The 26,966-nt window shown below is 43.0% G+C and overlaps 7 protein-coding genes across 7 annotated transcripts; 5 read left to right on the top strand and 2 right to left on the bottom strand.

Annotated features, from left to right (window-relative positions):
* Nucleotides 1-388: 388 nt before the first annotated feature.
* Bfra_005702 (putative start control protein) lies at nucleotides 389-2,503 on the bottom strand (the record flags this gene model as incomplete). The annotated part of the gene is made up of 1 exon (XM_037336080.1): nucleotides 389-2,503. One exon carries the CDS (start codon nucleotides 2,501-2,503, stop codon nucleotides 389-391), a length of 2,115 nt encoding a protein of 704 aa, XP_037191290.1.
* A 5,174-nt stretch (nucleotides 2,504-7,677) lies between these two features.
* Nucleotides 7,678-8,814, top strand: Bfra_005701 (uncharacterized protein; the record flags this gene model as incomplete). The annotated part of the gene is made up of 5 exons (XM_037336079.1): nucleotides 7,678-7,683; nucleotides 7,741-7,899; nucleotides 7,986-8,129; nucleotides 8,195-8,449; nucleotides 8,641-8,814. 5 exons carry the CDS (start codon nucleotides 7,678-7,680, stop codon nucleotides 8,812-8,814), a joined length of 738 nt encoding a protein of 245 aa, XP_037191289.1.
* Nucleotides 8,815-10,355: 1,541 nt separating this feature from the next.
* On the top strand, nucleotides 10,356-11,532 carry Bfra_005700 (putative deoxyhypusine hydroxylase protein; the record flags this gene model as incomplete). Its single annotated transcript, XM_037336078.1, has 2 exons — nucleotides 10,356-10,852; nucleotides 11,010-11,532. The coding sequence occupies 2 exons, from the start codon at nucleotides 10,356-10,358 to the stop codon at nucleotides 11,530-11,532; spliced, it is 1,020 nt and encodes a 339-aa protein (XP_037191288.1).
* Nucleotides 11,533-11,721: 189 nt separating this feature from the next.
* Bfra_005699 (putative dna-directed rna polymerase i subunit) lies at nucleotides 11,722-12,203 on the bottom strand (the record flags this gene model as incomplete). The annotated part of the gene is made up of 2 exons (XM_037336077.1): nucleotides 11,722-11,740; nucleotides 11,794-12,203. 2 exons carry the CDS (start codon nucleotides 12,201-12,203, stop codon nucleotides 11,722-11,724), a joined length of 429 nt encoding a protein of 142 aa, XP_037191287.1.
* Nucleotides 12,204-12,621: 418 nt separating this feature from the next.
* Bfra_005698 (putative sister chromatid cohesion protein mis4 protein) lies at nucleotides 12,622-18,414 on the top strand (the record flags this gene model as incomplete). The annotated part of the gene is made up of 3 exons (XM_037336076.1): nucleotides 12,622-12,796; nucleotides 12,879-13,074; nucleotides 13,125-18,414. 3 exons carry the CDS (start codon nucleotides 12,622-12,624, stop codon nucleotides 18,412-18,414), a joined length of 5,661 nt encoding a protein of 1,886 aa, XP_037191286.1.
* A 2,926-nt stretch (nucleotides 18,415-21,340) lies between these two features.
* On the top strand, nucleotides 21,341-22,818 carry Bfra_005697 (putative integral membrane family protein; the record flags this gene model as incomplete). The annotated part of the gene is made up of 5 exons (XM_037336075.1): nucleotides 21,341-21,484; nucleotides 21,554-21,658; nucleotides 21,724-22,109; nucleotides 22,174-22,241; nucleotides 22,331-22,818. The coding sequence occupies 5 exons, from the start codon at nucleotides 21,341-21,343 to the stop codon at nucleotides 22,816-22,818; spliced, it is 1,191 nt and encodes a 396-aa protein (XP_037191285.1).
* Nucleotides 22,819-24,463: 1,645 nt separating this feature from the next.
* Bfra_005696 (uncharacterized protein) lies at nucleotides 24,464-26,756 on the top strand (the record flags this gene model as incomplete). Its single annotated transcript, XM_037336074.1, has 2 exons — nucleotides 24,464-25,106; nucleotides 25,345-26,756. The coding sequence occupies 2 exons, from the start codon at nucleotides 24,464-24,466 to the stop codon at nucleotides 26,754-26,756; spliced, it is 2,055 nt and encodes a 684-aa protein (XP_037191284.1).
* Nucleotides 26,757-26,966: the final 210 nt, after the last annotated feature.

Genomic DNA, 26,966 nt, shown 5'->3' with positions numbered 1-26,966 from the left:
ACTCACACCTAGGCCAGGTTATTGATCACTTGCAATGACAAAGGTCGGAGGTCAATATAACGTCTACAGTGCACTTTCCTTTTCTTCAAATTTTCGGACGTAATCAAAAGGCATCAGACGAGGCAAACTCAATTTTCGTTTATGAACGATCCCGTTTCGTCTATATTGTAAGCCATTATGAATCCGAAGCTAGATCCTAACACCAACATTCCTTTTTTCGACACAATTCTGTCCGTCCGTTGTCTTTGAACCCAGCAAAATTCACGCGCTAATATATCAATTGACTGCCCATTTCCTCCCTCGTCCAAGTGCAAGAAGATGCGAGCTAATGTATAATCGTCATCGTACGCGCCGATGCACCCTTCCATTGACCATGAGAAACATGCACTTAGAGAACAAATGCCCTTCCCCGCGTGAGCCAGCCGATATGCGCACCCCGGCCCTGCTTCTTTTCATGTTGAATCTTATCAAGGACCGTTACAAAGTGGCTAACTTGCCAGCTTGGTAACGACATAGACAAGGCTGACATAGGGAACACATTGTACCGAACTCCATTGCTCTCTTCGCGCCAAGCCTCTGAATGACCCCAACCTTTAGTAACTGCAGATACGAGCCAAATATCCACGTTCTCAAATGCCTTTGAAAATTCTCTCAAGCTTTCGACATTCGATGTCCAGCCGTCAATACCCCGTATCAATATGACACATTTAGTACCCTCGGGGGTGGCTCTGACACCGTCGATGATACGTTCTCGGTCTTTGTCGATTACGTTGTCCCCATTGGAAGACACGTTGTATCTTGCGGATGCGGTGCTGGATAATCCATTGAATCCAACAACTGTCGGGTTCTCGCTGAAAGTAACTGCGAAACACTTCTTAAATGATTCGAAGGATGCTAAACCATCTGTCAGAAGCCTTGGTCTTGGTCTTCTTCCTGAGCCATTGCTGGTGTTCCTACTAATCACAATCATCTGACCCACATTGTCTAAGGAATCCTGAAACGATGTCCCAGTGGAATTAGTAAGGCTCAAGCTCCTCCAATTCTGTTTAACCACGGCTTCGCTCTCAACTTCGACATTTTCGTCATCTTCGGGAGAAGAATCGCTAGAGTCGTTAACATCATCTAGTTGCTCGTCTTCTAACAAACACTGTATTTTCTCCAGGACACCATATCTTCGTGCAAGAGCGATGCCGGCGGAGAGCGGGATATATGTACCAATGAGGATTCGGGAGTTCATAACAATTTCATAATCTTCTCCAAGGTGAATTCTTCTCATTTCTCCATGGCGATGCCCAGGATTCAGGACCAATGCTAGAATTTGGGTTGCGTTGAGCCAGCTATCATTCAAACGCTTAGAAACGATATTAGCACCACACGAACTTATCAAGTAAGTTTTGTTTTCGTGTGATTTGGTCCTAAGCTCCCCATTCCTTAAGCTCCTTGTCAGTAATTTTGAAATATCCTCTACCTCGGCCTCGTCATCAAACGGCATATCATGAACCAAGAGACCTCCAACCAGATCAATGACATTCCACTCCTTGGCAATTTTGATAGCCTTATGGTAAGGAAAATACCATCCATTGAGGTGACTTGTACCCATCTTCAATTCTTCACCAATCCCCTTTGTGTATCTTTGAATGATGGCATTGTACTCGGCGGATGAGGCACCAGCGGCGAGGATTACCTGGCTACCATTGATCCAATTATTGGCAACATTCCGAGAGATGAAGCACCGCGACGTCTTGATCGAAATGAAATTGCGCCCCTTCCTGGAGATGGATTTAGGCTCAGCGTCGGCTTCGGAGTAGAATGTGGCCTTGTTAAACTCCAGTTTGGGTCTCATGTCACCACGAGCATCGAGAAGATCTTTGGTTTGGTCGTACAAGCCGAGTTCATGAATCCTATCCAACACTGCGTTTTCTAGTGGCATGTAAGTGCCCGAGATTCCTGATCTCATGTTAATAACTTCGTAGGCGCTAACGACCTTTTTCAATTTATCAATTTCCATGTGCTTGAAATGCTTAGCTGTGACTATGGGATTGTACAACGCCAATATCGAAGTGATGTTGACCCAATCATCATCTTGACGTTTGGCAATGATGTTGCCTCCGATTGCAAGCTGCCAATAATACGACCCGCGGTCGGGGACAACGTAAAGCTTATTCGTATGCGACGTGTTCTCAGACGGTTTCATCGTTTGGCTGTCATCGATATCGTTCAGAAGCTGAGCTTCCATCTTGACCCGCTTATGACTAGATTGTCGAGCGTCGTCGACCGCAGATCGGCTGACACTCATGGTTGGCAGCTTTTCCTGGATCATTCGCTTGGTGCTTTGCTTGACACAATCGTCGTCGTCGGTATTCTTCTCAAAGCCTAGAACGCATCGCTCAACAAAGTTCGCTCTCGCACCTCCATCTGACGTATGTTCTGATAGTGCCTGTTCGAAGTCGATGAATTGGCCGGCAAAAAGAAGCTCAAGGCGAGATAAAGTATAAGTCTCCATCGTGTATGCCTGCGATTGAATCAGTCAAGAAAATCGTAAGACGAGCTTTTACTTCATGAATTGGGATTGCATTGCATACCTTGGTCAGTAAATCGGACACATAGAGTTCTGTCGAGCTGGTCGTTCGGTGGCGGAACAATTGTAGATCGTTGGGATGAATGAGCAGAATTGGAACAGTATGAATTCGCATTCAATCATTGGTCGTCATCATTGACCATGAGTGATTGAAGCCGACGAGTTAACGACTTGGTGGATAAAGTATTGCGTCACCTCAGTCAAGGCCTCGTCTTTGATCGATAACGATGAAGTATCTCCACGTTGGAGATTAAAACAATGGTACTAAACACAATAAGTACAAACAAACTCTTCGAAGAACCATAAGAATCGAAGGATTTCATGGGGAAGATGAGATATATGACAAAAAGAAAATATGTGAAGTAAAAAAAAGGAAATTAAGGATGGATTGTTCGGAGGAATTTATAATGGGAGATGGGAGAGTTGAAAGTGGAGCAAAGGAGGGGAAGAGGGAAGGAGGAAAGAGGGAAGGAAGAAAAGGGGGAAAAGTATAGACATGCCTTCCGAATTGAGCAGGCGCGCGAGTTTTCAATTTTTGCTATCATCAGCTTCACCATCACTTCTCAGGTAAAATTTGGAAACAGTACCATCTTTTACACTAGAAACATGATTGATCACGGAAATCCCTTGATAGTATAAAGTTGCCTGTCATTTAAAGTATGCCGAGACATGTAAAAATCTCTTCATGAATGCCAGTTAAATCCACTCGGAACTACTTATCCTCCCCGAGTTCTTACTCCCCATGGTCTCTTAATTCACAGTTGTACCATTCTACACAGACAAAACTTCTTATGGAAACAAAACAGATCCAAAAATCAAAAGGCCTCCAGTCTTACAGCCAGCATCGCTACCCCTCATGATTACCTATAACGACTAGGGATGCAAGTAGACTTTGCCTTATCTTATTTGGAAGAGAATGTTTCCGGATATCTGCACCGATGTTCGGAAAGTTTTGATGCCATTCATCTTGCCAATGATGAATACTGCGCACGCCTTACAACTTGTAGCCCGGGCAAACATCACGCATGGTTGATTGCCCATGGGCCATTCTTCAAAACCATATGATCAGGCAATTAATTGCACACAAGACCTGACCAAAATACATTCGGTTGATACAGGGCTCCGTGCTAACAAAGCATAAACCCTAGGCACCTATAGAGAGAAGGTTGACTTCTATATAAAACGATCGAAACTACGAAACAATAACCAGAGGCACTTGCTGGTCCCGAGGAACTCCACCGTGAGTTATCATCGTCTTCGAACTTCGCGTAACTCTTTACTTCCACAGTCAAAGGTTCTCAAGGTGAAATAGCAGCCGATGGATTTAGACGAAATCTATCGTGAGGATAGTTTCTACATCAGTATGCAATCGACTTGCCGATACTGGAACCAAAAGAGAATTTTTGTGGGGACAATCTCCGTATTGTCAATCTCATTTCTTCATTCTTGTCTTTCCAACAATAGAATTCTCCCTTTTACTTCTACCTACTTTTCAAACCAAGATTGCGTTATCAGATTTCAGTGCCGTTATATACTCGACAAAATAGGCTGTTGTAATGGAGCTAGCTTTTGAACGAGTAATGAAGTAGCGGCAACTGCCTTATTTATCAGGTGCCGTTTTCATACTAATGTGAACAAAAAAAAAAGGGCAAAAAGAATGGATGCCCACTACTGGAATCGAACCAATGATCTTAGCATTTCCGTATTCGGGGATACGCTGATGATTGTTAGTTATGTTCTGTTTTATCTGATGGTGAAATAACTTACAGTGCTACGCGGTACCACTGCGCCAAGTGGGCTGTTGAAGCTAAGTTTTTGATGTCGGAGGTGGTGAAAATAAAATATACATCACAATTTTTCAACGTCAGTGCGGGGCATTGCACGCAAAGAAGCCGTGCCGCATCGGAAATACTCAGTTTGACTTGATGGTAATCTTGATTGGTAGGTGATATTTGATTCAATATGTTTTCTTCTCTCCGATAATTTTATACATATCTGAGTACGGTTAAACAAGCGTAAGATCCTGCCAAAATCTGCTGATGCTTATTAACTAAGTTGCATACTACTAAGCGTAGCTCGGTTCTCAAGAAAATTTTCAAACCTTTTTCAAACTCTTTTCACGCCAGACAAAAATCTAGGAATACGGTTATGCTAAGATCATTGGTTCGATTCCAGTAGTGGGCAAATGTTGCTTTTTGGCATTTTGATCTTGGATGGTGAACATGTTTCTTCACTTAGATCCAAGGATGAATATTCAAACATTTATTCTTGCTTTTTCGTCTTACCTTTAACCTATATTTCATTATCTTTTTGATCGATCCATTACTCTGAACCAACCCCTCGATAAAAGTCAAGGGTCCCACCTCGCACATGTGGGCCTAAGACTCAAGAGTCAAGACATGCATGAGCTCGATTCTGTCTGGCGGACGATCATGTGATATCCAATTCCACCTTGCACACACATCATGTACATGTACAGTGTATGTACATTGTAAGAACAGGTGGTCCTTCCGCGACTCAGTTCAACAAACGTGGAATCTTTTGTTTGGTGTATTTTCAGACCTTCTATATCGATCGTTCTTCTTCGAGGAGGAGGTTTCGCAGTTATGACCTTGGTTTTGGATTTGAAATCCGTGCTTCATGGTGATTGGTTGCACCAGAGACAGAACATGTCCTCCTCAGTTCGTAATGCAGTTAAACAAGTGTAAGATCCTGCCAACAAGTAATTAGGCTGCTAAAAACAGCTGATATTCATTAACTAAATTATGCACTACTAGGTGTAGTTCATTTCTTAAGAATTTATCCAAACCTTGTCCACAACGGACAAAGCGCTCCGGCCCGGAATAATTGACTGCGCGGCGAAGAAACAATTGTCTCCCGTATACCGATTCCGATGTGGTCGGTTCCCTGATTTGACTCTAGAAAATTTAGTTGGAAGTCAAAACGTCAACCTTAAGGTAGGGCTTAGGAACGACCCAATGCCCTTTGATGATGGGCGCAAGGTCTCTTCGATTGCAAAAGCTTTCCTCTACACAGTCCTAGCTTTGACCCTGGAAGTAGAAATATTTCTGCTCTCTCAATACTTGGCTCCTAGAATGAGGGACTGATCTACCTTGACAACGCAAAGAGAATTTCCCAAATTTGGTTCTCTGCAGAATAGCCTAAGTATTCGTGATATTTCACAGTCCTCAAATCCTTTCCTATCAAGTCCAACATCCTTTTGCGTGGCTTTGTACTTGAATTCCCGAGACTCCGAATTTCATGGGCCACTGCCTAACCTCGTCGTGTATACCCATATCTTATTCTGCTGCAACTCGGAAAGTTAGTTTACTTTAGCTCCATACCATATCTGCCTCTGACTTCCAATCCCGATGACATAGTTGTCCATCTGGCTTTCACTTCCCACCCTTTTGTGCTCGGACTATACCGCGCTGGAATTCTATGCCATAAGAATTGCCATTTGATTGTTTGATTCTATTTTAAAATTTCCAAAGTCCTATTCTGTATTGTAGTTTCGTAGTTCTTCTTGTTTTCAAATATTTAGAGGCACTGTGTATTTTCAGGCATGGGATATTGTTGTCTGGTTGTTGAACTTGGATTGAGAAATTGAAATGTCTCTCGTAAACGCAAAGATGATTTGCTTTTCCTGTCAACCAGAGAAGGATAGCTAGAGTTTTTCACTTGATGCCAATGTCAACGCTATGCTGGATCGCATCTAGGCTGTACTGATGAGGTATACACAGCATGCCAATGAAACAGCAACCGCGTCGTTCCTTTTTCTGCTTGAGGTATATTGCGACATGAAAGTTGACCAAAATTACAGGCTACCTTTCAATGGCAAGGCTTTTACAGAGATAAGAAACTTGTATTAGTATGATGATAATGATATGATGTATATTTCCTTTACTCGCAGATGGAACATATTCGGATTCTTTGTATTTTCCCTTTGTTCTACTTGAAGAAGGATGAACATCTCAACTACGTGATTCAAATAAGCAATAGCACTCAAATTTTCGGCGAACTCCTCTGCAATAAAGAACACATCCATTTGTTACATGTATCTTTTCGAGGCTCCCAGTATTCGTACATGTGCCACTCATTGCCGACTCTCTGTGCACCCTAGGTGATGGGCGGAATCACGCATCGTTGACACACCTCAACAGATCACTCAATCTTTCCAGACTGTTACATGTAGTATTCGATCATGTTACGATATCCCGCCGCTGGGCTGTGGTAATATGTTATTCTATGATCACTGATCTGATAAATGTTGGTGTTTCGCCAGTTCACCAAACAAATATCATTTTGTACTATTGAATGGTGAGATCTCAGAAATTTGGATTGATGGTCTGCACTTCTCTGGGATCATCGTTCGAGATATCTTAGCTGTTAGAAGAAGTGTGATTATCATTCATAGTATTTTTGTATCTAATTCAACATTTCCAAGCTGTCCGTTGCTGTAGATCATGCTTCTTGCAGGGAATCATGCAATGCGTTCTACACGCGGTGCCGCATGAGTAAGGGGAGATATACGTGAGAGCTAGCTTTTATCTCTCTTAACTAGGGATCGATATATGTTCAGCTAATGCTAGTTAAGCGTTGTCCTGTACATAATAAATTGTTTCTTCCACTCTCGTCGCGCATCATTAGCCCCGTTTGTGTGGCATCGAAGCAAAAACATTTATCTAGCATGTTTGAAGTGAGCATCGGAGAAGCTCCATCGATCGGGTACATTCACATTTTACTATAAACATTTAATCTACACGAAGCTATGAGTGTGGTTATGGTAGCAGCACTTGCACGTCGAGCAGGTGATGTTGTGAGAACAAGCTTGTATGCTATAGACGCTCGATATCGAGATGTCCAAATCGCCATTTTATCAGCTTCCTCGGAACCCAATGTTAGGCTGCGCAACGGGTACCCACGAGTCTACGAGGCGTAGAATGGCTTGGACAGATAATCCGCAGATGGCTGTCGGCGGCGCGGATAATTCAAAATCTGCAGATTACTTATGAGGGTCCACCAGCCAGTTTATTGTATAATATTAGTATAAATCTATGCTTGAATCACTGTTAGGTCTGGGAATAGCTTCAAATTTAATGGAAGTGAGATCACAGATAACCCTCACGGGTATAGAGGATTTCCGCGCAGCCATTCAGTAGAAGGACTTTGAGGCACAATTTATCCTAAGATTTACAAAATTTAAACGAGATACGACACAAGAAGATGATATCATTCATCTTGCTCCTCTTGATAAGGAAGAAGTTAACTACATGCGCCCTCTGGCCTTGTTGATTCAACATTGTCTTGGGAATGGATTGGTAAGTCCTGGGTAGGCTGTGTAAAAGTTATCTGTACAGGGCGTGTGATCTGCAGATAGTCCACCCCGCGGGTACCCGTTGCGCAGCTAACACCATCGATAGCAGCAGTCTTAAATCACACGGAAGCGACCTTGGCCAAAGGAACCACGAGATACTATGTACTTGTGTACAACGAACGTGTAAAGGCGATGCTAATTCTGAGAGGAGCACCTAAGATTGCAAGTGAGCCGGTATTTGATATCTATTGAGCATTTGTATCTCCCAAATAAGTTCAAGTATATCAAAAGAGGAATAGCTAACTGATCATAATCTATTATTTCTCAATTCTATATGCAATGCACGAAAAGCAGTTAGACATGCTCGCTTACAGGGCACATGGGAAGCAGTTAAAGCCATCGGCATCGCCACCGCCAGTCTTGTAATACCTGAAATTGTTCTCAAGGACTTATCGACTAACTCAAAGATGCTTCTTCCAAAGGGTACCATGAAAAATATACCAATTTCAGATACCGTTCCTCCTTGGCTGCACAAAAACCATCTGCACACGTGTGTAATTTGCAGATAATCCGCTCCGCGGGTTACCCTTCCCATATTTTGAATTTCCCACCCTGCCGACACGTTATTCGCGGATTATCTATCAAGGCTATCATCCACCCCGCAGGCACCCGTTACGTAGCCTAGTCACTTCAGCGGCAAAGTATCATAACCTAGCTAGCCTTTCATGCCAATATTGATCCTTAGCTGTTGGCCAACGAACAGAATCCTGTGCACGTAGCCGAAGGTGAGAGTTATATGGTGGGCCCTACATTTGTTCTGGATGGAGATGAATTGAAGCAGATTGAAGTGTCTACCACAGAGTTATACAGGCATCATACTGTTGAGTACCGTGTACTGGAAGATGTTTATGAAGCCTGAAACAGGAGTAAAGCAAAAACATAGTTATATTAAAGAAGAGTAATAGCCTCCTTAGCAACAGTTTCGATAGTCCAGACTACAGTCACACGATGAATGATTCTGAATGTTTGAATTTACTTGATGTGCTGAACACTATTGAAATACAAAAATGATTTGATAAATTGATATCCTGAAATCCCTTCGTTAATGGTAGCTATACTTGAGGATTTATACTTACTTTCTACATCCTGCTAAGAGTCAAGTTGACGGCTACTTCAGGTGGGTGTTGAAGCGCCTTGCAGAAGTAAATGTCGATGGCAGGCATATGTAGCATATCAACTTCATAAGTTCTCAATTTTTGAAAGACTATGTATGATGTGCCTTGAGCGAGATCCAACATTCCCGCTAGCTTAGTATTTTGCTCCAGACAGATCTGATACATTCAATGTATCTCAATGTATCGAATGAAACTTGAGCCGAGCTAACTTCGATGTGCTAGGGAGAAAAACAAATATCCAATAAATGAGAAGACCATAAGACTAGGTGAGTGAGGTCGCCAAAGGATTCAAGATCATATTTGAAGAAGATAGAACAAGGAATCAGATTACAAATATCTCTAGCTACCTATACCAGCTAGATGCTTCTTTGCTCAGGCAGTACTGATGTATGACACACAGCAGATGAAAGAAGTTGTACACCAAGTAAACCTTTTAGTAACGTATATATGTTCTATTTTGAATTTGATGATTTGATGTCTTCAACATTTCAGATTAGATTATATATTTCAATACTTTTAACATTCTGATCTGAATTTGATAATCAGATGTTGTTGATGTTTCAAATGAGATCAAATGTGTGAATACCTTCAATAATCAGAATCAAGTTCAACATTCAGATATTATTGATATTCAAAATGAAATTAGACATTTGAATACTGTTGATATTCGAAATCAGATTCGATATTTGAGATAGACATGGGAATCTGTTTTGGTATGTCGTTTATTATGCTTCACGACAATTATTTATTTTACTTAATATAATTATAATCGAGCTCTCGTCCATCACAAAAGACCTCTGAAACCGGTTCGGTTGTATGGTGTAATGGTTAGCACGTCGGATTCTGATTCCGGAGATATTGGTTCGATTCCTATTACGACCTTCTCACACGAAGGTTGTTTGCTACTTCAGTTCGACCCTGAAGTGCAGCCGCGGTCCAGCTTTTTTGCCGTTTTTTTAATTCTATTTTTCGCAGCTATGTGTCCGTCCTGACCTTTCGCGCGTTGTGGAGATGTTGAATTTTTCCTCCTAGTGTATAGATCCACTTTTACAAGCCTAGCAGGTGCAGATGCATGTGTCATATTACGTAATCTAGATAGACCCCGCGAATCGGCCACAATTTTTTCTCGAATCTTTTAGTGCGGGCACCCTTTGTATTTTTGATTTCTCATGCGCCTTAAGCCGATCATTTGATAATTTATTTCTCCCAGCTGTCTATCTCTTTAAAGACCACCATATTTCTACCACAACACCATTTAGGATCATATTCAAGGAAACATATCAAAATGGCTCCATCAGCAACATCTCCTGCTCCAGAGGAGAGTACTACAATCGCTACCATCCTCAGTTTGCGCAAAACCCTTTGCTCAGAAACCCAACCTATCGGTCTCCGATTCCGCGCCCTCTTTTCTCTTAAACATTTCGCATGTATGCCATCTTCACCCTTGAATGTTCCCGCCATCGAAGCCATCGCAGCTGCATTTGCCTCTCCATCCGCGCTCTTGAAACATGAGCTTGCGTATTGCTTGGGTCAGACCAGGAACCTTGAGAGTTCCAAATTCTTGAGAGGGGTATTGGAGAATCGAGAGGAAGATAGTATGGTTAGACATGAGGCTGCTGAGGCTTTGGGTGCTTTGGCAGATAGAGATTGTCTGCAATTGCTCAAAGAGAGGAGGGATGATCCCAATGAGCCGGTTGAGGTTAGGGAGACATGCGAATTGAGTGTTGAGAACATCGAGTGGGCACATTCGGACGCTGGTAAAGCAGAAAAACTACGACAATCGTGAGTGAACCTTTCATATGTTTCAGAAGAACAGAACATGCACATAGCAGAGGTAGCGTAGCGATACGCTCCGATCTTCAAATGTTTGAGAGATTTCTTCCTTAACTTGCTTCGGATTCTTTTTGCATTGCGTTACTGACAATATCTTTAACTATAGGGACTTCGCATCCATTGACCCTGCTCCACCAACCGCAGAAGAGAACTCAGAATCACTATCGGTCGAGAAACTTGAGGAAACCTTTTTGAACACAAAAGTTCCTCTATTCATTAGATACAGAGCCATGTTTGGTCTCCGGGATCTTGCATCACCCCCAGATCTTCCTACCGCCGTCCCTGCTGTTCTTGCCTTGGCTAAAGGTCTTCACGACAAATCTGCACTTTTCAGACACGAAATCGCTTTTGTTTTTGGACAATTGTCTCATCCAGCATCCATTCCTGCCCTTACTGATTCTTTGAGTAATTTGGAGGAAGTCAGTATGGTCAGACATGAAGCGGCCGAGGCTTTGGGAAGTTTAGGTGACGAGGAAGGCGTCGAGGATACACTTAAAAAGTTCTTGAACGATAAGGACTCGGTTGTGAGAGATAGTGTCATCCTTGCGTTGGATATGGCGGAGTTCGAGCAGAGCGGAGAGACCGAGTATGCGCTGATCCCAGAGAAGGAAGCTGTCGCAGCCGCATAAGTCTTTATTTTTTTCCAAATAAACTCGTCGTATTTATTCTACTAAAATAGACGGCTGGTGCCAAAGTGCTTGGCCCATTAAAATATCACAATTTCTTCCTACCAAACACCAGATAAAAAGTCTCCCATACCATATGATATACAATTCGTGAATCGTGAAGTAATATGTCCATGCGCCATGCGTCGCAAATCAATTGTTCTCGGTCCACCTAGTATATGTCAGTAGGGAAGAAACAATTGTATCAATACAATGCAAACTTACTTGTTTCCACAGGTACAGTTGTAGAAAATGGTACTTCCTTCATCCGCACTTCTCAATTGTACTGCTGTGAATCTGACCTCCTTTGCGCCGCATTCTGGGCATGGTGTTTTACTCATTGCTTGATTCTCATAATCAGACTTCTCTACCGTTTGAACGACTGATCTTTTTTGGCGCAATACTGAGGGGAAGGATGCTTCTTTCGTTCTCGTCTCGATTGTTTGTGAAGCAGTATCTAGAAGTAAAGTTTGATCAGTACTATTCACTGTGACAATGACAAGAATCAAATTGCGCGTACCTTTATTTTCTGCTCCACAGCAATCGCATGTTAAAATAGTATTCTTATTACCAGTAGAACTTTCCAACAGATTGCCACAATCCGTACAAAATACTAGAGATCCAACTGCAGACATCTTGAAGTTCTGTTTGATTGTCAAGTTTTGAAGATTTTGGTGTTTTGATGTTTTTTGGTGCTCCTCAAAAATAAATTTCTACACCTGCAAGGTATGCATGCAAGGCCCAAAGTCGAAATGAAAAAAAAGCCGCTAGTGACGGCCCATCCAATCCAGATCTTTAGCGCAAGGCTGCCTACATAAGTTGTAACGGACGGCTACTAATAATAATATTCAATGGTGATGTCGAATTGGTCGTTCGTCGACAACCTTTATTATGCTTCAAGGGAATCAGTATGTCTTGCGGATAACGACTTTGGACTGTACAACGATATGATCTTGTAAATTGATTCTATTGGATCTTTAATATCTCATCACAGCTCTACGAGCCTTCCGGCCTTGCGCCCATCCACGCCTCACTACGCCGAACAAGTTCACCATGGATTCAAGTAATGGATATGGCTATGGCTACGGTTATAACTACCAGAATGGCCATAATGGGACAGATGGCGCGTCTTCCACAAGTGAAACCCGTCAAATGAGGCCACGACCATTCACCGTCGACGAAGCTCTTCCATATTCACCTTTTTCCTCTGTCGTTCCCTTCAACTCTGGTACCTTGCCTTCTCTTCACTTTCAAACCTATCCTATCCCCAATTACTATTATCAGGTTTCCTAACAACACTGAATTTACAGATATTATTCCATTACCTACAATAGGACTCGGTTCTTCCTCTTCATTATTTTCAAATGCAGCAGAAATTCATCAAGGCAGAGGAAGTCTAGAAAGCTTGAACGCCGAAGCAACGAACCCATATCAGACCTCGCAGCGCCTGCAACGAACTCTGAAAGACCTTGAACAGTTGCTTAAACCAGAAGACCATACAATATAGTAAGTTCGAAATCCAGCAAACAATTTGATCTGACTGACGTGCAAAAAAGCAACTTCAAGATCGGACCAAAGATCGCATCACTTCCTGATGCTACTCCATTGAAACCAAGTCTTTCACCCTTTGCGCAGATGCTATACGAATCAACTAAAGTGGAGTATAAGACTGCGGAGCGTCTAGAAGTGCCAGCTATGAGGCATAGAATCCAGAAGCAGAGAACTAAGTCGCAGTCGAAGTCGAGAAATCCAAGTAGCAGCTATGGGAATACGAATTTGCAAGCCCATACTGCGAATATAAACGCTACTATATTTCCTGAAGCCACTACTACGAAGCCTGCTGCTGAACATGCGAATGTCGCGCCTAAAGCAAAATCGCACATCGCGGTCGAAATTCCTTTGCCAAAGGCAATTGCGCCTATTCACAAACAAAGTCCAAGCCCTGCGTCAAATTCACATGTCATGAAGATCAGTCCCAAAATATCGCATATTCAATCATCGGTTCCTCCTCCACAAGTTGCGCCATCCGCGTTTCAGGATAGCAAGCAAAGTCAGAATATTCCGTCTTCTTCCTCACAACCAGGTATATCCGTTGTCATTCCGCAATCACAGATAAAACCAGAAGAATATAAGGTTGTAGAACCTCTTCCAGACTCGCCTGAAAGTCTTGCCAAGAACCGAAGACGGGCGGGCTCCGATGAATATGAAGGGAATGTCTCTGGAGTGATCGACCAAAGAGAGAAGGCTGATATTGCCGCGCGAAACCTTCGAGAATATCTTCAAGACGTTTTCGAAGCCGAAAATCAATTCCAGCCTGAAACTAATACCTCTAGCAATTTCCTTATTTCGACGAACGAGGGAATTGGCCTTGCGGCTAATACTCAAACGCGACTCGAGGGCCTCTTGAACAGAATTATTGAGGTTGGCAGAATCAAACAGGTTCCCTTGGAAGACTTGATTCGAATTCAAAAATTGTCTGAAGCTGCTTTAAAAGAAGCCGAGACACTCGACTTGAAGATCGACGAGGAAATGGGAGAGTCAGATGTCGAAAGTTTGTTTCTACAGATTTCGAATGCAGAACTTGGACTCAAATCTGCTCGCACCTCGCTCAGAGTTATGACTGGCGGGCGTGACGAGAAGCAGCTGTACTCAGAAGACCTAATTCAATCCGCTCTGAATGCCTTTAAAAACATCATGGAGAATTTCATAATTCCAATTGTGGAACTTCGCAGCACGGGGTCGACTTCAACATTGTTCAAGCTACTTTCTGCCCAGAAGAAAGCCATTCTTAATTTACTTGCTCAGTGCAGACGCCTTTTGTCACTCATGGCAGTTCTCGTGGCCAATATTGATCTATCTGAAACGGTCATCAACAGTCTTGAATATGCAGCCTCCAAATTGATATTTGTCGAGAACGCTCATGCAGAGAAAGACTCCGTACTTGGTATCCCTAAATTCGACAATCTTAGAGTCATAGCGATGGATGTGCTTGCACAAGTATTCAACAACAACCCAAAAGAAAGAGCAGAAATCTTCAATGAAATTTTGACATCCTTGGAGAAGCTTCCTGTTACCAAACAGAGTGCTCGACAATTTAAATTGGCGGATGGGGGAAGCATTCAACTTGTCTCGGCATTAATTATGAAGCTGATTCAAACAAGTGCCAGCAAGACGGATGATGCGAAAGAGAAGCGAAGACGCAAGGCCCAAGATGCTCTAACTGGAGATGATGAGGGCCAAGAGGATGGAATCAATGATGCTGATAATCGTCGGAGATACGATACAGAAAGAAGAGCAATCGAGCAGAACGTCACAGCGATCCAAGAGCTGAAAGACTGCGGAGCTTCACTACTGGAGAGTGCGACACAGAACACGGGATATGTGGTCAATTTCATTGTTAGTAGAGCAATTAAATCTACGAAGAATGGCGATACACCATACCGGAACCTGCTAGATCTCTTTGTCGAAGACTTTGTTACATGCTTGAACTCTCCGGACTGGCCTGCTGCAGAGCTGCTCTTACGCTTATTCCTCTTTAAAATGGTCCAGCTCGCTGAGGCGGAAAAAACACCTGCTCCTGCCAAGAACATGGCCCTTGACCTTCTTGGGTCAATGGGTGCGGCAATCTCGGAATTGCACTTTCATGTTCGAAAGAGTGCCGCCTCGCTTGAAAATCGAGATGGACTTATGGGACAGGCTCTTTCAAGAATGGTTGAGGAATCACTTAAACACGAAGCAAATACTCACGAGATCTTGACATGGGGTGGACCTTACTTCATGTGCCTAGATTTCATGGAAGACCGCTGCTCTGCTGATCCTCAGCTAGCAAGCAGTATTTCCCTCATGATTGTTGAATGGGCTTCAAAATTGGCAGACGAATACGACAATATTCTTGACAGTGATCCTGATCACGAGCGCATCGAGGAGAGCTATGGTAAAGTGGCATACCGAATTAGAATGATGATTACAGATAAGAAGTGGTTTTCTACAGAATATGGCCATGGCTCGGTTGACCCTAGTCATGCCCGCTTGGCTTACTCTGTGACTTTGTTGCATTCAACCTTTTGCACATCTTTCGGTCGTGTGCTTGATATTCTACTTCGATCAATGTTCAGCGAACAAGCTACCGTCAGAAGTAAGAGTCTGAAGAGTGTAAACCAGGTTCTGGAAACAGATCCAACCATTCTTGAAAGAGAGCCCACCGCCAAGCAAATGATTTTGAGGTGCTCGAATGATCCTTCCGTAGGTGTAAGGGATTCGGCATTGGGTCTCATTGGAAAATGCATCTCATTGGTACCATCCCTTGAGGTGGAGATGACTCCTAGTATTCTTCACCGTGTCAATGATAGTGGGGTCGGTGTTCGAAAACGAGCTATGAAACTACTAAAAGACATCTACTTGAACAACACCAATAAAGATGTCAGGGCTTCAATTGCAGATGCTATCCTTTACAGGGTCACCGACCTTGATGATAGTGTTCAAGAATTGGCTCGGTCAACAATCGAGGAAGTTTGGATGTTACCTTTCTACAAAATAACTGGATCTGAAGATACATCAGTCCAAGCAAAACTCGCCATATCGGACCACGTCACCTTGATCATCAAGACGGCTCAAAGACAAAATGGAACCTCTGGTGTGTTGGACAAAGTGCTCCAAAATCTACTTTCACCAAAGTCGAAATACCCTGACGCCAACTTCAAGGTCTGCAAAGCACTTGTTGCTGCTATGTTTGAGACAATTATTGATAATGCCGCTTCCGAGGATTCCGAGGCACCAAACATTCGAGAATCTCTGGAAGTGCTCACCATATTTGCCAAGTCCAACGCAAATCTATTCACAGCTGATCAAATCCAATTGTTACAGCCATATGTTGCAAACGTCGGTAGTGGTGATGAAGCTGCTATCTATCGTTCAGTTGTTATCATATTCCGCTATGTCCTTCCTAGTTTACCCAAGGTTCAGCATGGTTTCCTCACTGAGATCAGGAAGCATCTCTTGCCAACTATGACACGCAGTCCCAAATCTATTTTAGATGACATTGTTGCATGCTTATGGATCATTAGTAGTGTTCTTGACGATTATCATAACTTAACAAGAGTCGTATTATCTAGTTTGGCTGGTATTCAGAAAATGAAAACCATTGATTTGAACGATCCGAAACGAGCTGATCTTGTTAAGAAACTGACAAAACTTCTACTTATTTGTGGCATGTGTGGTAAGCACTGCGACCTTGATCCTCAGCATGAGGTTTTCAAGGAGAAGGAGTTTCCAAAGATGAAAGGCAATTCGGTTTCAAAACTGATGGTTGATACATTTGCCCCATTTGCGACTCCTTCTCAGCCTATGGAAGTTCGGAAGCATGCGCTTGATGCAATGGGTATGGTTTGTCAATCTTGGCCGAAGAACTTTTCCGCCGCTAATGTTTACACCACGTTCATCCAAGTATTTAGTGATCAGGATTTGGAATTGGAGACGATCGTGATGAGAGCCTTTAAAGAATATCTTTCGATTGAGGAAAAGCGATCAGAAGAAAGTGGAGATGGTGCGGTCGGCACTGGTACAGATTCAAAGGCAAAATTGGGTGTCATGGGCGGCAGTCAAGGTGACGGTGTTGCATTGGACATCGCACAGAGATTCTTGAAAGATATTGCTCGCATCGCGCTCGGTAGCCAAGATAAGGAAGCACTTCTTGCTGCAGAGGTTGTGGCAAGCATCAATAGACAGGGTCTTGTTCATCCCAAGGAAACTGCTTGCACTCTCATCGCCCTGGAAACTTCACCTACCAGCAAAATTGCTGACATTGCATTCAGGGAGCATCGGGCTCTTCATGAGAAGCATGAGACGATTCTTGAGAAGGAATATATGCGAGCTGTTTTGGCTGCGTACGCATACCAGAGAGATGTAGTCAAGGACACTCATGGTGCTACACTTAATCCTTTCACTTCGAAACTCTGGATGATGATTGAAGTCATGAAAATTAGCAAAGTCAAGAACCGAAAGAAATTGTTCGATAGCCTATGCTCGCGAATTAATTTTGACCCCGCAAAACTCGACGCCATTGAAGATCTACCACATCATTTGGATTTCGCGCAATTCATCATCGAAAATCTAGCTTTCTTCGAATATCAAACCGCGGATGAATTACTGTCAACTATCGATTCGATGGAGAAATTGGTCGCGGGTACAGGTACGGGTATTGCTCATGCGATTGAGACAGAGGTCCTTCATATTAGTCTCGACCAACCAGCAAATGAAACCGATGCAAATGGTCATATTCATCCAGACGTACCAAAGCGAGATTTAATGCGCCTACAACAGCTCACTGCAATCTCAATCATGCTTACAAATCTGTGGGAGGCTCGTACATATCTTCGTCGTCAGTTTGGATTGATGAATAGAGATGGAAAAGTTAAAGGTGCAACCAAAGATCTCAGTCGGATTCCGGTAAAGGTAACAAGCGTCTCTGGAGATAAATTCTGGAGCGAAGTTTGTGGTAGAATGACTAGTTGCGAGTCTGAGGACAAAATGGAAGCGCAATGTCGAGCTTTTGTGGAACTACTCAATGTAGATCACGACTTCAAGGTCTCAGCAGAAAATGATGAGATTGACGAGAGAGGTAGAATGAGCACACCAAGCGACGATGAAGATGGCACACCAGGTCCGCCGGGTGGCAGCGGAAGAGGCCGTAAGAGGAAGGCTGGTACCAATGGGGCTTTAGGGGGGCGAAAGAAGCGAGCTAGGTCCAGTTCAATCTCAAGAGGACGAGGTAAACCAAAAGGAGCGAGTTTCATTTCCGGAAAGGGAGCTTCCGTTGAGCGTAACGATGAAGGCGAGTGGGATAATTAGGCCCAACCTCTCCAATATAATTTTGGAGAGGAGTTTGTTTGTGGCGTTCGCTTGGCTTCTAGAGTTTGTTCAATGGCGGTTTGGGATGGGAAGGAATTGCATTTTTATCATTTGAGATACCTGAACATTCATTCCATTGAATGTTACTTTTTGCTGGAATCATTTCACTGGGATGGATTATTGAATCAGGAACTGCTACATAAACAAGTGCGTATCATGGGAATACAGGTCGGAAGGGTCTACCTGGCATGTCAAAATGGCTCAACATCTAGCTTGGTGCTTAGATGAATTGGCCACTGAGAATCAATAGATATCTTTGGTTGATTTAATCAATCATATCACACATACATTAGTAAATAGTATTAATAGAAAGAATAATTTAACCATTCAACATTTAATATGAAGTGCGAGCAATTTCCGGAGCTTGAAAGTCTTGTTATTGTGAAGGATATCACCTTACTGGTTCTGTATCGTATCATCAGGTGGCCAAATAAGTGTTCAGCAAGAGAACCGAGGCTCATGAATATGACTTCGCGAGTTTCAATGAGGGGTCATCTGAATGATGTAAAGAATCCCAAGGAATTGTTCCGTGGGAAGTAGTGGATGAGGCTAAAAAAGTGTTCTATAGATGGTGGAAGTGGGGGTGAAGGAGTTGATGCGGACGGACTAGTTTACTTTATCTTAGTGACCCGGCAGTTCGTATCGTCTTCCCTGCTATAAAAGACTTAGATTCTTGATTCTGAATCTGGAGTTCTGATATCGAGGTTCGACATGCGATCGCTTTCTGACAATACCGATATACAACATGTCTAACCCTTATCTGAGGGCGATATAGAGTGTCAGTAAGGGGGTCGGAAGTGATAGATGTTTTAGACAAAGCCTCATTGAAACATTGCTTTTGTTCGATTTTATCGATATGTTTTATACAAGTTATTGCACAGAGCAATGTTTGGTCTGAACTTGGACGTTTGATACATCTGATGTTCAAAAAATGACGTTGAGTTATGGGCGGAGGGGGCTTTGATCATTATCCCCTAGACTGTCAACTCATGGCGCTTTCGGTTAATAGGACCTTATTGACCAATTAGATCGTCAGAATTTCTGAAATCTAACCAGCTATTCACATTCAATCTCTATTATAAAATCCAAATCACATAATTTCTATTTCAAAAATTTCAATACCACAACATATATTGATTATAAATAGATCTCTCTTTTATAATTTTCAAAAATCAAAATTTGAATTCAAGATTCTGTTTTATAAAAAGAGTGAGTGAAAAAGCAATAAAACGGTCAATCTAACCAATCTAACCAATCAGACTTCTTCATTCGAGATATATTGCACAGACCATATGGCGCCATGAGTTGGCAGTCTAAGGGGATAGTCACCTGCTACTTGCGCTTCTTTCCTGGGTTTGCTCTAGACGATGAAATCTTGAGCTAGTTGCTCATCTAGAATTCGGTAAATTCCCCAAACGTTGAAAAGTTTCGGTCCGGCACTCGTATCTCGGAGCGTAGATGTCTATTTGTCATGGTATAGTGGAACGTACAGTATTCTGTTCGAATTATATATCTTTGGATCTTCACCTATTAGATTGCTAGATGTATATATATACCTAAGAATGAAGCGATGACAAAGGAGCTGTCAATTGCTCGATCTGAGCGTTACGGGTCGGCAATGAACCCTACGTTTTCCATTTGTGGTAGTTGCCTGTGGAGAGGAAAAGTGAATTACATTACGTATATACGTATGCTTATGCGGGATCTATCCGTCATGAACCTACCTAAGTCAATTTAGTGTATCACTGCGTTGGGTACAAAAGATATATTGATTCTAGTGTTCTACTATGGAGAATGGGGGATAATACGGGAGATGATCTCTTGATACCCCACCTAACTAGCTAATTCTACCACGGAAAGAACCCTTTGGAAAATACCCAGGTAAACTTTATAGATTCAGTCTCTTGGTATTTGGGGTCTTCCCGGGTGGTTCACAGAATGATTTTGCCAAAAAATCTGGGGTTAGATATAATAACGCAGGCTATGGCTCGTGTGTGGCTCAGAGGTCGAATTCTTTAGACACAACAGTCACACCAATCGTGAAGGCCCTAGTTGCCAAGAGGATGAATCTCTTGAATCTAACAGTCTGGAGAGACGAGACGTTCCTTCCGATATTTTTGAGTCTTGACCCGGCATTGAGTTTCGTGATCCACAGATCGACCACTAGGATTCTATCTGGATCGTCGTTTAATTGGTTGTCAAGAAATGGATGCCGAGGGCTCAGACTTCAAAGTCTAAGCGGTCGCAAGTCGAGCAAGTGTATAAAGTATGAATCTCAATTGATTGATCTTTTTCCTCGGGGAATTTTATTGCATCACTCCATGCCAAGCCGAGGTCCCTTCCTTACCTATTTTCAGGATGCAAGTCTTACTGAATTCTTCCCCTTGCATAACCGAGCATAATTATCACCAGTACCGTATAACTACAAACTCAATAAACTGATAATGAGTCTTTCTGTATTTACTGTAATTAGCTCTAGTTTGCTTCCGTTCCGCACCAATCTCGGGAGTTTCGACGGAAATTAAGCAAAAAATGGATTTAAACCGCTCTTCGAAAATCTCCACTTTGCTAATTCTCGCATCCATACATACCGCTCAGCTTCCCAACTTGACATCAGAGCTCATACGGTATGGTATCTCGGCACGGATCGTCAAATCCCCTCGACTTCTCAATATGCTAAAACAATCTAAGTGCGGAAGTCGAACATGCAGTCGAGGCAGTCTTTCATCCCCTTATATATGCGGAACCGCTTGGATCTAAATCCTAAATTTGTACATGAAAGAATCTGCATCTGCATCTGTATCTTATCATGATTGATCCTCTTGACGTCTGAATAGTTACCCACTACGACGAGGTTATTTATATCATGGAGGGCCGACAAATCCAGATTCTGACCGTAGTGACCGTAGGTTTGTTTTTTTCCTGGTTGAGTGTTGGATTGCGATGTTACACTAGGACAATCATTTCGAGGACTTTTGGAAGTGACGATTATTGGATTCTTCTTGGATTGGTGAGTGGATCCGAAGATAGAATGATGGCGTTCGAATCTCAAATAAATTTCAGCTAATCGAACTTACAGGCCGGGTATACTGCCGTATCAGTTTTTGCATACCTTGGTGTTCACTATGGAATTGGAGTGCATGCCGCTCAACTCACTTACGATCAGCTAATCAATGCTGCAAAGGTATGCATTATGAGTTATATCCCCGTGTTGATTCGTTATGCTTAGAAAGATTTTAACACATCCAGTACCAAGTTATCGTCGAACTCGGCTATATTCTTTGCACAGCCATAATAAAAACGAGCGTCGGGTTGCTCCTCCTTCGCATTACTTCTGTCAAAACCTTCTACAAATACCTCATCTGGATCAGTCTTGCTATAGTATGGATATGGACAATAGTAACATTTGCTATTAGTTGTGTGCAGTGCAGACCATTAAAAGCATCATGGGATCCATTAACGCCAGGAGTCTGTCTTGAACCTCGTGTCATTGCGAATTTTGCATATGCCATCTCGGCCGAGACGATTTTTTTCGATTGGCTTTTTGCCTTGCTGCCAATACCGATGTTGTGGGACATCAAGATGAGTCTTCGTTTAAAGTGCTCTATTATGGTTATTCTGAGTTTGGGAATCGTGTAAGGAGACAATCTGTCGTATTTATAGTCATAAGAAAACTGACATGAGGCTTTGTCTTAATAGTGCAAGTGCTTCTACCATCATTCGTCTTAAGTATCTGGTTGCTTTTTTGAATGTTACAGATCCATTGTGTAAGTTGCTTCTTGCTAGCGTCCCCATCAACCTAGCAATCTACACTTGAATTCACTGTATTAACTAACATCTAATCTCCAACCTAAAGATTCTATCACTCCAGTTTTCATCTGGTCCACGACTGAGATTGCCCTCGGCATAATCGCTGCATCAACTGCCACCCTCCGCCCTCTTCTTCGCAGCTGGAAAATCTTTGGTTTCACCAGCGAACACAGCTCAGATGCTGAACCTGGAGGCGCACGATCGGGTTCTTGGAATGCATTTAAGAGAACTCCTCCTGGTGGGAGCGACCCAACTGCGAGTCATCAGTCGGATGAATTAACTCTGGAGGATACTATTCATACGCAATCTCCGAATCTTAAGACAATTACGAGTTGGAGTGGTAGAAGTGGACACAGTGAGGAGGGGATCTTGAGGAGTCCGAATGGAAGATTTGCTGATAATGAAAGGGGAAGGGAGGGGGAAAATGAGGAATATGAATTAGTTTCGAGGCCAGATGAAAGAATTGTGAGGCAGACGAATATTCAGATTGAGTACGATGAGAGGATGAATTATTTGGGAAGAGACATGGTTTGATCTGTATACTGATATTCATAATGAAATGTACAATATTCTGCATAACGATGGCGCTGGTGGATATGGGTATGGGCATAAAAGGAACACTACTTGCATATCAAAGTTTTGGGTGAAGGAGAACAACAAAATATACTGTGCCCCAAATGAACTATATATTTATATATGGCAAGTCTTACATTTCTTAATTTTCAACTTCTTAATAGTCCTATGTCTTTCTCTTCCATCAATCTTCAAAGCCAAGAATAGTTTCCTCGATATAATTCCTATTAATGGCGGAAGAAATTATTTAAAATACATACGGCTATCATAGCCGATGAACGTTCCTGATTTTGCGATATTCAAAAGGAAGACGAATACAAATACCTCATCGTTATCTTATTGGAGCAAAGCCTCGAGAGTCGAAAAGAAGAGAAAATCTTTAGGACCCATAACATCAGCTCTAAAATCCAAGTAGAGGAACTAAGATGTATATATTTCTAAAATACTTCTCGCTAACCCTAACTTTGTAAAATTAATTGGTCAGTCGCTAGTCTAGTATCCCTCCATTTGGCGCGCTTATCATAATATATTGAACAATTATTATAGTAAGTCTTTTTAGTGAGCTTTTTCGCTTCATTCTTATTCTCTAGGTTTTGAAGGAGTTTCGCACTTAGTTGGCGAGTAGACTCAGGTTATGTCCCGTTTTCCTCTTTCTCATATCCATTTATTAATGCGACGAATGGGAAGTTAGTTTTTCAAGATTTATTGAAACCTGGAATGTAGACTGCACTTGTTGTATATTTTTGTTGGTTTGAGAAGGACACGAATGACGTAGCACCTACGATTTGTAGGTCCTTAATTTCAAAATTGCATTCCGTCTAAAGAGCTAGCTATGTACAGGGAATAGTAGACCTTATATAAGATAAGGGATATTAAAAAGAGCTAGTCTCTTTTGCATTCGTTTAGGGCTATAATACAGTAGCTATTGAATTGAGGTTATTCACTATGTTCATACAATTCCCCTTAGTTCATTTTCCCCTCTTGTTGACAAAAGGGGCAAGACGATTCAAGCGAATGTACCTATATCCGATAGTTCTCTAGTACTAGCACTAACACGATACGGTGTAGAAAATTTCAGGATGGATATACATCGATTTTGTAAAAACGCGCTTACGTCCATTTCACCACAAGGGACCACAATGATTGTTATCGTACCTTCTTATTCTGAAAACTCCAATATTCCCCTACAATTGCTACCTAGGTAGTATTTGATTACACCCCAACCCAAGATTCAAGGTTATTCTGAAAAGATTGTGGAGAATTTCTGTAATCGATTGATTAGTATACACTCAGTACCTACTACAGAAAAATCTTGCTTGCTAACATGTATCATTCATTAATTCCAAATAACAAAGCCATCAACTCATCTTCTCCCATCAAATGCGGCAAGATCTCTTTGTTCCCATGAATCTTCCTTGCAAATCAAAGTGTAACAAAGCTGATACATATCAATTTTCTTTCAGCACTATCAGTAGCTCATAGTATTCTCCGAGCTATTAAGCACCTACTCACTATCGCGACTCCAATTCCAGTCACACGACATGTCATCCAGCTCTCCAATCCCCAAAATAACATCCATTCATCCCAACCCAATCCCCACAAAACCATGCAGCAAAAACCAAAACCAAAACCTCCAACACATCCCCATCGCCCTAATATCTCCCAACTCTCCCGTCTATTCATCATAGCCAACACACTTAATTACTGCTACCTCTACCTCGCTCTAATCGTCACAATCTACACCCGACTTCCAAAAAATAACACGTCGCTGATCGGGGTTCCTAGAATACCCCTGCAGGTTCTTCCTCTCCTAAGATCCCTCCAAGAGATATCCCGGCGTTTCTTCGAAGCACTAGGTCTATGGACCAATCCTCCACCAAATCCCCCACCACTCCCCCCAGCCAATCCCCCCGAAAATCCCGATAACCAAGATCCCCCGGACCCAGACCATCCCTCCTCCTCAGACGATGAACCATCCGATAATTCTTCCCACCACTCCTCCCAAGAGACCCCCAGCCATTCCTCCTCCGACTCCAACTCCGGAACCCCCCCATCCCCGCCCCAGAAAAGCTCGCTCTCAAAACGCGATATTTATGAATCTGAAGAACGACTAGCGCATTATTATCAATCGTTGAAGAAGGATCCGAAGAGTATTAGGCGGAATAAGTGGAGAGAAGATCCGCAGTTGGGGGGGTTGGAAAATCAGGTTTTTGAGGGGATATTGGGGGTTGGGGGGTTTGGGAGTGTTTGTATGTTTTTCTTCCTTTTTATCCATGTTTTATATATAAGAAAATAGGGCTGGATTGGAAAGAAGGAGTTTATTTCCTTGAGTTTAGGCGAAAAAGAGGGAATTTGGGTTTTGCAAAAGAAGGGATGAGATGAGATACCCAGAAACACAGCATTCTCGCTACCCCTATCCTACCCTATCCCATCCCCGAATAATCTCATCCCCAAATCTCACAAGCTAACCTCCTCCCCCAAACCCAGATCTCGTCCTCAACACCCTCACCCAAAAACGATACGCCCTAAAACTCCAATCCGAAACAGCCGACCAACGTCTCTCGCGCCGCAAACGCGAGCAGCCCCCCACTCCCCACACCCCACCCGACCCCCTCTCACATACACCCCCCATCACCCCCTCATCCGAAGCAACCATCACCTCGCCCACCCTCATCGCCGCCCGCAATCTGCTCTCCAAACGCTACCGCGAAAACCGCTGTTATCTGCAATACATCAAATCCGGACATCCGAACATCTGCGCCCTGGACGCCTTTCTCGATTTCACTTCCCAATTCGGCGCCGTGGAAGAAAGAGGCATCGTTATGTTCGCCTCGTATTACGAATACTGCGATGGAGGAGATCTCTTTAGAATCCTAAACGGATATCAAGAAGGACATCGACAAATTGACGCCGCGAAGGAAGAAAGAGGAATGATCCATATTGTCAACCTAGGCTGGCGCATGCGGCGCGAACCCTATCTCCCTCTCCCTCCTCTAATAGAACGTCGATACCCCCCCGAACTCTTCCTCTGGCATATATTTTCACAGCTCATCTCCGCGATTCTCTTCCTGCACAACGAACATCCGGATTACAACACACTCCCCGAACATAAAAACCGCGCCATGGTCATCACAATGGATCTCGCGCCGCAGAATGTCTTTCTGCAGTGGCCGGCCCATGCATCTACCCCGGAGCAGCGACGAACCGTATACCCCAATATCAAAGTTGGGGATTTTGGGACTGCGAATTTCCTCCCGCATGGTGGACGCATTCCCGCCGAAGAGGGCGTTGAAGCGGAGACCCCGGATAAAGAATACTATGATGCGCGCACAGATGTCTGGACGGTGGGGCAGATGATATATCATTTTGCAACGCGAGTGCAAGATTGTGAGCCGAAAGAGAATATTGAGGGGATGTATAGTGCGCAGCTGAATAAAGTTGTTCGGGCTGCGATGAAGAAGGATCGGGAAGAGAGGATCGAAGAGAAGAAATTAGGAAGGCTTCTTCGAGCGGGTTATGAGAGGAGGATTCCGCATATGTTTAAGACGCTTCCTGAGTGGGCGATTTCGCAGGAAAATGTACTGAAGTATCGGTTTTCGGAACGGCATGTGAAGGAATTGTGGGAGCGGGATTGGAATTTGAAGATTGAGCAGGAGGAGGAGGAGGAGGCGAAGGCGGTGGAGGATGAGGAGAGAGTATTTCATTTGATGTTGTTGGTGAAGGAGAGGAAGTTGAGGTTTGGCATTGAGTTGGAGGAGGATGAGGAGGATGATGAAGAGCATCCGCTTTGGATACAGGGGTTGAAGGATGAACAACCGGAGCTTTATGCGGAACTTTTGGCGGAGGCGAGGGAGAAGGTGCCGAGTCCCAAGGTGCCTGATTCGGGAGAGAGTGAGTGAGATTTAGGATGAAGTGGTGAGATAGGCGTCTGATGTGTATAAACCTTTTCTAACAGAGGCTTGATAATCCGAACGGACCACCCCGAGAAATAATTTACACGAGCTTAAGGTTCGAATACTAATGCAAATCGCAAGATATACATAGGTTGTAGTATGAAGATGCTAGTTGTATAGTTGGTTTCGGCATAATAAAAAGATAAGAGGAAGAGA

This window comes from Botrytis fragariae (genome assembly GCF_013461495.1).
Source record: "Botrytis fragariae strain BVB16 chromosome Unknown tig00000075, whole genome shotgun sequence".
In the NCBI taxonomy this organism is placed as follows: Eukaryota; Fungi; Ascomycota; class Leotiomycetes; order Helotiales; family Sclerotiniaceae; genus Botrytis; species Botrytis fragariae.
The sequence above is the reverse complement of the archived record's forward strand: the minus strand, read 5'-3'. Positions and strand labels throughout refer to the sequence as shown.